This window comes from Teleopsis dalmanni, chromosome 2, assembly GCF_002237135.1.
Source record: "Teleopsis dalmanni isolate 2A chromosome 2, ASM223713v2, whole genome shotgun sequence".
Taxonomy (NCBI): domain Eukaryota; kingdom Metazoa; phylum Arthropoda; class Insecta; order Diptera; family Diopsidae; genus Teleopsis; species Teleopsis dalmanni.
In genome coordinates, this window is record NC_051847.1 from 23189873 (window position 1) to 23200890 (window position 11018).

Sequence of the window (11018 nt, forward strand, 5' to 3'; positions counted from 1 at the left end):
TAATATTTCGATTAACTTTTGGCTTTAGGTGCCAAATTTTATTACCCAACACTGGCAGGCACCACGCTGCGTATAAGCAACGCACATTACATTATTTTAGTCATAAATTTTAATTTTTATAATTTACACTGTAACCAATTTTGTTCCCCAACATTAACATTAATATTTTGTATGAATATAAGTATCATTTTGTATTGCTTCATATTCGTTTTGTTGAGATGAATTAATTTTTTTAATTATTTAATATTGTACTCGTTTTAATTAGTTATCCACTTAAATAGAAAAAAATAAAGAGTACTTCTAAAAATAAATAAATAAAATAATAATCTTTACTAGTAAATTAATTTAACAAAGATAATTTAGACATGGCTTATTGATTCTATAACATGTCTCAGATCTAATATGAGAATCTATACTATTTATCTACTATTAATACAAAAAAAAATTACATTCCATATTAGTTACTAAGATGATCTTTAATACACATTTATATATAATTCTTTGCTCAATTTACTACTGTTCAAGTCTTGGAGTATTTAATGTGATTTTTAATCTTTAATAAAGCCTTAAATACACAATGGGAGACCTTATGTTAGTTAGTTTTAATCTTGGAGTTCTTAAAGTCATTTCGTATCTTCAATGAAACCCAAGCTTCGTGTTAGTTAGGTATACGACAGAACCAAAATAGACTTCATACCAGTTTATTGTATTAGCATTGATTTTCTAGAAGTTTTCTGTGACAAATGTATTACCGATTCAGAATCTTTTTACATAATTTTAACCAATTTCTTTTCTTTAAGAACTTTGTGACTTTTGGTATCAGTATCTGATATCGAGGTATTCGAGAAAAGATTTTGCGTGAATTGTACCTCTATTCCTTTCTTTAATTTTTTTTTAAAAGGAAAGTTCTATTTTGGGTATGAAATGGATAGTAACATCGACGAATATAGTCTATATATAGGTAAGATTCTAATTTGTTTAATATGTGTTGCATACACAATTAAAAAACACATGTGAAGTACTTTCTCACAGATAAAAAGAGTGAAGATTGATTGAGTATTCAATCTTATTTTTTATTTAAGTAATAGGCTATTGAAGCACCCCGACCTAAAAGATCTATTGTGCGCCTAAAGGCCCAACTAGGATAATTTTAGACTATTTATAAATCTTGTAATTGCTGTGGGCTTAATTTTACCTATTTGACTTGGGACTAATATTCCGCTTCCAAGGTAATGGAGTCTACGTCTTGCAACCGCTGGGCAGTTGCATAGAACATGTTCTGATGTTTCCTTCTCCTCATGACAGAGTCGACAGGAGTCACTTTCTACCATACCTATAATCTTCACGTGGTAATTAAGTCTACAGTGTCCTGTAAGAAGTTCAGTGTAGATTTTAATATTATTTCAATCTTAAGTACAGTTACTTAACAACTGGAGTATATTTTTCATCTGGATACTTAGTCAAAAGGGGGATGAAATTGTTAAAAGAACAGAGTGTTTAATATTTCAGGTATTCCCTTTAAAACCTTAGAATAATTTTTAGGAGTATATAGTACAACTTAGTCAAAAAGGACATGCAGTTATTAAAAGAACAGATCGTTTAATATTTCAGGTATTCTTTTTAAAATCCTTAGAATAATTTTGAGGAGTATATAGTACAACTTAGTCAAAATGGACATGTAGTAATTAAAAGAACAGATCGTTTAATATTTCAGGTATTCCCTTTAAAACCTTAGAAGCATTTTGAGGAGTATATAGTACAAATCTTCAAATCTTATTTCATGAATACGAGGAAAACAAATTTACTAATTGCTATAAAGTTTAAAAAAGATAACGACACGGAAAAATACTAATCATGGTAAGATGAAAACTTTACTAAAGTATGGATAAAGTCAAATACCGTCTTTAACAAACTAGACAGTTGATGCTTCCTGTAGACTCTATTAATAGCAGTTTACGAATAGCAATCCAGGTCGATGTTCGAGATCATGTTAGAGAACATATAAACTTAAAAATAAATGTAAATAAGGTAAGAATTCATAAGGTTTCATTCAGTCGAGGGTCATTATTAAAGATATTATTTACACCAAATAAAAATCTATTTTCATGAGTACATAATCTGATTATTCTGGTTTTAGGCACATCAATTAAATGCAACAATTATTTTTCTTGCAATTCTATTCTACTTGACATAAGCAAGTTTAATCTTCTTGGAGGCTGTAAGTAGGCTTGACGTTCTTGATGTCTATAATTCTATAAATAAGAGAGTGAAATTTTTTATATTCTTTTAAATGAAATATTTAAATTTTTAGCTTAAATGAAATAAATCCTTTGTATGTTTTTGATTTCATAAAGTTTTATTTTATAAAGTATCTGCCAACAGATTGTTGAACAATTCTAAAAAATGTCAATATTTGAAGGCAAAAGGAAAAAAAAATAATTATTAAAATCGAAATTTTAGTTATCGTTTAGGCTTTGAGCACAAATGTCCGAAATCGTCCTTCTGCTGGATGTGCTTTGTGGATGTTGCTTTAAATTGGAAATTATTTGGAAATTGTTTCAAATACTCAATAAAATAAAATGAAGCCGCCGCCGCCTGCACTGGCATTTTGGCTGCGAATGTAATTGAATAGCTTCGAATTAAATTGCTCCGCCCGATGTTGTTAGAAGTTTTAAATGTTCGCCTCAGTGAATGAAAATTTTATTAAAATATTTTCATTTTTGTATTTTTTTCTTTTTTTGAATTTTCTGGATTTTTCCCTGCCTCTGACTCTGTTTTCTGTTTTTGCAATTCAGCTGCAATGCCTGCATGCATGCAACTATTTTAGTGGAACTTTGTTTGAGAGTGTCAGAGTTTCTGTTGGCTAAAGCGACCAAAGGACAAAGACCAAGTGGATGCGGATTCAAAATATATAAAAAGGAAATCAACGGTTAGAACATATATTATACACTGCGCTTGAGCTTGTCAAAAGAATCAAACTGTGGTGCTATGGGAAGCCACATATTGCGGCTGTTACTTTGTCGTTACACATCCTGTCGCAGATCGACCATTTAAGTTAATATCAAATGTGTACTTTGAAGTTCTATTAGGTCCCATGCAAATAGGTGGATGCATATTTGTATGTGTGTAGTGCTAATTGGTTGCATTAAAATGTTTTTAAGTGACTATTTTTGAGTGCTACAATTTTAGTTGAAACCAAATTTTGACAAAAATTTGTCAAAAGCATTTTTTGACAATGGCAAACAAATGGTGTCGCCAAATGCTATAGCAGCGTACACTTTTACCATACCGTGTATTAGTATTTGAACTAAAAAATTTAAATTGTTGAAAAGTTGTTTGAGTTCTTTTTTGAGTTAGTAAATAATATCCACCAATTTTGTCTCATTTTAGTTCATGAAAATTGAAACTTTATTAGCTAATATATTATTAGTTTAAACTGATATTTTACCTTATAGTTATTTCTGAAAAATGGTATTGAAATTTCTGAAAAATTTTTATGTCAAGATATATATATATGAATTGTCAAGATAAAAGTGAATATAGAAAATAGGCGTCAGCAAATGGAAAATGATAGATGATATATGTTCACCTATTAGCAGCCAATCACCACTCATGCGACTAATTTATATTGTATACTACAGCATTAGCAACACTTAATCTGTATCCACAAACTAACTTAGTAACTTAGTTACCAATATTTTAGACCCTGACACCACTTTATTATTGCATTTATTTTCTATATCAGCGGTATCGGTTAAACATTTGGAGAAGAGGGACCCTAAGATGCTCGATTTCTTAGAGACAACTGCAGGGTAGTGGTAGAGTAGTTGAGTGACACTTTTTTCTTGCTCCTTTGAGCCCCAGACAGTAGTCATTGAAAAGATATCCTACCGGAGATATGAATCTATAACCAAGCGGATGAGACCATGCAAGTTCGATTGTCTATATTCATTTTGCATTTACTCGGTGCTGTGACCCAAAAAAGTGTAGAAGTGTTAGATGAGCCACGACCACCACCAAAGAGGAAAGTATATCATATTGTTACAGTTTCAATTAATAACGGTTGCATTTCTTGAAAATACAATAAGGCACTTATAATAAGGTACCTTGTTCATGTGGGAATAATGGTTGACGATGCTCCAACAAAAAAGGTTTGTAAAAGACAGTTTCAGCAAGTAGACGTAGAGTTTTATCGTGTCTCCGGTGGAGTAATCAAGTTAAAGAAACCCCAACCTAGCTTGATGTACGAGATTTGACAAGGTACGCACATAGCAGAGGCATATTCAGTGAGTGCCGTAGTGAGTGCCGATAACGGGTTGTTATGATCAATTAAGTGAGTAAAATGCATCATATTACGTGAAGGCTATTGGAGGAGCCTTCAGAAGAAGAAGGAAGGAGCATTGTTTTGGTATATAGGTGGGAGTGGGTTAATTGACATCACGATGCTATGTAAAGAACTTTGGAGATCTTCGGGAATATCTTTTAAAAATATAGTCAATAGAATTATAATTAATAAGTAGGTAAGTAAAGTGCATCATATTATGTGGAAGCGAAAAAAGATAAGGAGTATTGTTTTGGTAAATAGAAGTGTAGATAGATTTAACTGTTTGGCATCAAGATGCCATACGCATAACTTTGGATCTTTACCGATATCTATTAGAGACATAGTTAAAATAATTGTAACTTTAATAGCACTACATGTCTACCTTACTTTGTTAGTGGTCAATAAAGTACCATTACCTCAATATTTTTAGTATGTTACGCAGAGAGGAAAATATGCTTAGTCCATAAAAAACTGTGTGTCATATGTATTCTCTATATGATAGAGAATCTATAATTTCTTCTTTTATTTATGTTTATTTAAATCCTTTTTCAAATGATTTATTTTTTAAAAAATTTCTCTTTTTATGTGCCAAAAGTTTTTAGTTAAAAAAAAAACAAACAGAAAACGCAAATTTTTTCCTTGCTGCTTTTTAAATAAAGTTTTATTTTAAAACTTAAGAACATCAAACAAATATGTTTATGAAAATTTTTTTTTCAGAAAAAGGATTACGATAAAAAAACTTAATAAAAACAGCTCATGAAATATAAATCTGTTTTCATATTGTGAGTACAATATTTTCTTCGGTTTATGTACATAAAAACATAAATGGAAGAAAAAGGAACGAAACAAGCAGATACTGAACAGATTTAAGCATTTGTTAAACATCAAACACATTCTAAGGATAGGAATAATAACAGCAACAAATTCTATATACTATAAACGAATAAAATTTTAGCTAAATAAATCAACAAATAAATAAAAATAAATCAAAAATAAATAATTTACAGCTGCAGATAAAAATGCATTCATTCACTGCATTTGTTGGCAATACAGAAAAATGTGCAATAATTTATGTTGACAATTTGCTGCAACATTTCAAATTGTTTATTGCAACAACAATGACAACAACAAATCCAACAACTGCGGCCAACAACAGAACAAATGTTTACACATATTCATAAACGGAACGTTTCAAAACACAAATGTATCTAGCTAAGCAAGTGATGTCCTGACAAATGGCAATGTATTTGATTGTATAAAATAAATTTATATTTAATGGTTTGAATTTGTCACATAATTTTAGGCGGCTACTAAGGACTAAGGCAAAGCATCATTTTGGTTATGCTTATAGCTTAAATTTTTATGCTATAGAATGTAGTATATTCTATGGAATGTGTATTCGAAAATAAAGCGAGATAAGAAGAAGAAAGTTAAAAATGCATAAAGCATTGTCATTACTCGTTGTTGCACTTCCGTTTCCGATTAAGGACTTTACATTTATTACGACTATTATGGTGTCATAGCAGCTCTTATTAAATCTCTCTTGATACAATTGGTATTATAGTTTGTTACTTTAGCCATTCAACGGCCACTGCAGTACAACTGTCTGCAATTGCATGTTGTTCAAAATAGATTAACTTCCAACATTTTAGGAAATGAGTGCCCAACACAAACGTCAAAGTTCTGACTTCGTCCGCTCTAGAACCATATTTGGTGCGGTGTGCCTTCTGTCAAGATTAACGTGCAATAAATACTTGAAACTCATTTTACAAACTGCACTCCATACAGAGTAAAACATTTGAAGCAGAAATTAAATGCATTCACATCTGCTGCTGCTTAACAGGATATGCTACAGCATTTCCGGTTACATTCCAATTTTGTGAAATCTATTGAAATTGTTTTAACGAAAATGGTACTAGCAACTACAGATTGTTGTTTATGTTATCATCATTATTGCAGTTTGTTGTTGTTTACAGTTATTGTTTTTGTTGTTCTTGTTGTTGTTGCTATTTATGCCAATTAATGCTGCGTATGTGGTTAATGTTGTTGAAAATTATTTGTTACAGTTTGCATTTAGCAAGAAACTAAATTCTATTAAGCTAGTGTTTCAACATTCCGTTGCCCATTCATATACATTCATATACATAAATATTAGCTTCAGTTCGAGTTTGAGTTCAGTTTTATCTATCGTAACGCTGGTTAACAATCGTTGGCAATCGTTATCGGTATAATCCTGTGTATCTATATTCGCATTCGCACACAATCACTTAGTTGTTTATGCATTTGTATACATTTACATGTTTCAATTTCCTGCAAACCAATCAAGCGTTAATGTGTTTGTGGTATTTCCATTTTGTTTGCTTCGACTCTGTCCATATACTCGTATCCAGCTGCATCCAACTGCATCCAGTTCAATCCTGTTGTGTTCTAAAATTTTGCATTTAATTCATTTCGAGTGGCTTTCACAAATCAACGCAAATAAAATCAATTTATTTGCAGTTAACCTCAATTGGGATTATTTCATAGTTGAGTGATTTGGTTCACTACTAAAAATTGTGGTTTTGAGCAAAATTCTCGAAACAAAACTAGGTTGAGTACAACTGAAAAAATATTTATGATAAATTGTTAAAATTGATGATGGAATGGTGGAATGCAAATGTTTACCCAAATTCACATACTGTGTATATATATATACATATATAATGTCCGTATTTTATGGTTTTGATTTAACTTCATCCAAAAAAAAAGATAAACAACAAAAATACTTGAAATCCTTTACGATCATCGATTGAATTATTTCAAGCCTGAAATTTAACACAGCTGCGGTAATAAATGATTTAATTATTATTGGTAACGTGAAATAATGCATATTTTATGAACATAGATGAAAGCTCAAAGGATTACATTTTACAACTTCAATTACAACTTTCACCGATGTTATTTACAGCTAAGCCGCAGATTAAATATAATTTCTTTCATATTATATTTTTTGTGTAAAATGGAACAATAATAAATGAGCTTACGAATAGTAATATTTATATTATATTTTGAATATATTATATAAATTTAATATAATTAAAGAAATCACCATATTGATATTAAAGTGATATTACCAAGCACTTTTACTTAAATTTTTAGTGCTTCATATAGAATCCTTAGGGGTAATTAAGTTTCTTAAGGCCATTTCATACAGACGTTATAGTCATATAACGAACTCACTGTCTCGGCAATTTTCACTCTTTTTAATCATGACCAAAAAGGATGAAATATAGAGTGTCATAGTATTTTGTATTCTTACTTCTATTTTATAGGTTATCGTTGTACCTAAATCTAAAAGAATATATAAAGATGAACACTTACAATTTGCCATTTGAAATGAGCAATAGCATGCAACTCGTAATATTATTGTATCATTTTGTAATAATTGTCAACTTAATTATATTTTCTAAATTACACCCCTTTACTTAAAAATGGAAAGTATAAGAATTTGTTTATTAGCAGAATATAAGCTTGGCTCTATTGATTTTTTATTCCAAAATATAATGAAATATTTATTCCTAAAACACGCACATTTTGACGTTTATGACTGAGTAACATATTTTTGATCAACGTGACGAAGCACACAAAGCCTCATCACCGTGATCAAAATTGAATCGATAATTTTCTTTCTCTCCTTCATTCTTAATTTTTTAATTCACTTAAAATTTAATTTACAAAAAATAAAAATTTTATATTTGACTTGATGAATACTTTTTGTATAATATTGTCGTTACCAATCAGTTAAGAATTACGTAAAAGATGAATTAGTTGTGCCGTAAGCAATAAACTGACTGCGTTGTTTGTGTTTTTATGTTATTTTGTTTTATGCACACTGTCAATATTAAGCCGTGTGCGAGTTCAAGTAAATTGAGGTAAAATAAATTAAAATTTCCTAGGGATTTTTTGTGCTGCAATTATATAAATATTTATTTATTAATTTATTGCACTTATTTATTATTTTTGGTTAAAAGTTTCCAAATTTATTTATAAAACATCTTATAAAATTCACATAATAGTAATACCTAATTTACATTATTTTTATCTAATTTACCCTAAACGAAATTCTGGTAAATACCAACAGTCGCTGAAATACATAATTTACTATTTCACTCAATTAACCATCAATTTACTCGAACTCGCACACGGCCTTAATAAGTTTTTTACGTTCTGCCATTTACATTGTTTACGTTTGTTATATCTACGACAACAAAATAAGTCATTAGTTCAACTTTATGTGGTCAATATCGAATCTGTACGGGTTTTTCGGCATGGGGACTTTTGCCACCTAAGATTTCTACATTAGCTAAGTCTATGTCACCTAATTTAGCCTTAAGAATAAATATTTCAATTTTAAATTCATGGGTCATTTCACTGCAAATATAATCACTACAATTTTACTGCATCTATTATTTCCTAATGTTTATTTTAAACTTTTTATTATATATTACTTAAGAAAAATAAAAGTCTCTCATTACAATTTAACTGGTTTTTCTGCAAAATATTATATGAAACATCGTTTACCAATCAATACTAATATCATACATCATCTTTACTTTGTTAAACATTACTCTAGACACTCTTTAATAGAAATTCAAACTTGTTTTAAGCTTGTTTCTTCCGGTTTTGATTGAAACTGTATGTAATTACAGTTCTAACGTCAGTATTGCTCAGATCTCCGAGTTTAAATCAACAAAATTATTAGTACCAGCGCTGGAAAATTTCATTAAAATTTATTAAGTTTAAGAGTTTACACATAAAAGATGGGAATATTTCGTAAGTTCTATTTAAAAAGTGCAATTAATAGTTTAAGAGTTATATGTACAAATATATATATACATAAAATAGTTGTTGCGATAACACACACTTAATTGATATAATTATGTATATATATATATATATTTAAAATTAAATTACTAAAAAGTTTATAAAATCCAATGCATCCATGCAATCGAGATCGAGTATGAGTCACTTAAGTTTTTTTATGCAAATGTTTTATTGGTTTTTTGAATTAAAAATCATTATTATTCTATTCAGTTTATTTAATAATTTTTGTAATTATTTATTAGGGCTACTAAAAATTCAATAAACTAAAAATTCAATGGATATTTCATTTTAGTAATGTATTTTCAAGAACTCTTTATTCCATTCAATCAAAAATTAAAAGATTTATACATATTTATACACATTCATACAAATTACTATTGTTTAATAATATATAGTATTATTAAACTAATTCTAGATCTAGCAATCATTGTGATTGCTGTTTTTATAACTTCAAATGCTCAACAGTTGCAAACACAACAACGGGATCAACAAACAATAATTTCATTGCAACAACAATTACGTGAGCAACAACAATTGCGCGAAAAGCAACAACGCCAGCTGGAATTGCAGCGGCAACGAGACCTGCGTCAAAAAGAACAACAACTGCGACAACAAGAACAGCAACAAAACAGACAACAACACCAAAAACAGCAACTGCGTAACCAACAAGATCTCCGAAAACAACAACAACAATTGGGTCAACAACGACAACAATTGCGTGGACAAATTCAAAAACAGCAAGTACAAGAACAGTTCCAGCTGCCGCTTACACCACAGCAGCAAAACCAACTGCGTGAACAGCAATTATTAGGACAACAACAACAGCGACAACAACAAGAGCAACAACAGCGACAGCCACAAAAACAAGAACTACAACAGCGACAGCGACAACCACAAGAACAACAACAGCGACAACCACAAGAACAACAACAGCGACAGCGACAACCACAAGAACAACAACAGCGACAACCACAAGAACAACAACAGCGACAACCACAAGAGCAACTACAGCGACAGCCACAAAAACAAGAACTACAACAGCGACAACCACAAGAACAACAACAGCGACAACCACAAGAGCAACTACAGCGACAGCCTCAAAAACAGCAACAACAGCCACAAAAACAACAAGAACAGAAACCACGGCAAGAGTTGCTGCAAGAACAATTGCGACAACAACAAGAACAACAACAAAAATTGCGCGAAAACCAACAAAAACTGCGACAACAACAACTGCTTGAACAATTTCAGAAACAACAAGAACAAGAACAGAAACAAAAACAACATCTGCGTGAACAACAACTACATGAACAACAATTGCGAGAACAACAAGCCCAACAAGAACGACAACAACAACAACAACAAGAAAAGGTGATGCAACCACGAAAAATAGAAGAGCTGTTTCAAGAACTATTGCGCGAAGAGCAACAAAAACAGCCGAGTAAGGAATCGCTTACACCACAGCAGCTACAACAACTGCAAGAATTTCAGCAACAACAGCTGCGTTTACAAGAATAACGACAAAGAGTAACACCATTGCAGCAGCAGTAATAGCTGCCTCGAAAACAACAACAGCAACTGTGTAAATATCAACAATATCAGAGGCAGCAGAAGCAAAAACTACACTAACGGTAATCACAATAACAACAACTACTTGAACAATATTTACGTGAGTAGCAATTAATACCGACAACAAACGAAAGAGAAGCAACTATAATATTATAATTTTCTATATTATATTCTGGTTTTACCCAATAAATCTTAATAATAATAAGATAATAATTCTACATAATTTACAGAGAACAATAAAGTGAAGCTCAACAATAAAGAC

At 30.6% G+C, this 11018-nt stretch overlaps 2 protein-coding genes across 3 annotated transcripts in view; both read left to right on the forward strand.

Annotated features, from left to right (window-relative positions):
- LOC119680282 (serine/threonine-protein kinase N) overlaps positions 1-11018 on the forward strand; it is a 463907-nt gene that overhangs the window by 297095 nt on the left and 155794 nt on the right. The gene's annotated exons all lie outside the window — the stretch shown is intronic.
- Positions 9046-11010, forward strand: LOC119681718 (putative uncharacterized protein DDB_G0271606). Its single transcript, XM_038094983.1, has 2 exons — positions 9046-9136; positions 9603-11010. Exons 1-2 carry the CDS (start codon positions 9124-9126, stop codon positions 10703-10705), a joined length of 1116 nt encoding a protein of 371 aa, XP_037950911.1. The 5' UTR covers positions 9046-9123; the 3' UTR covers positions 10706-11010.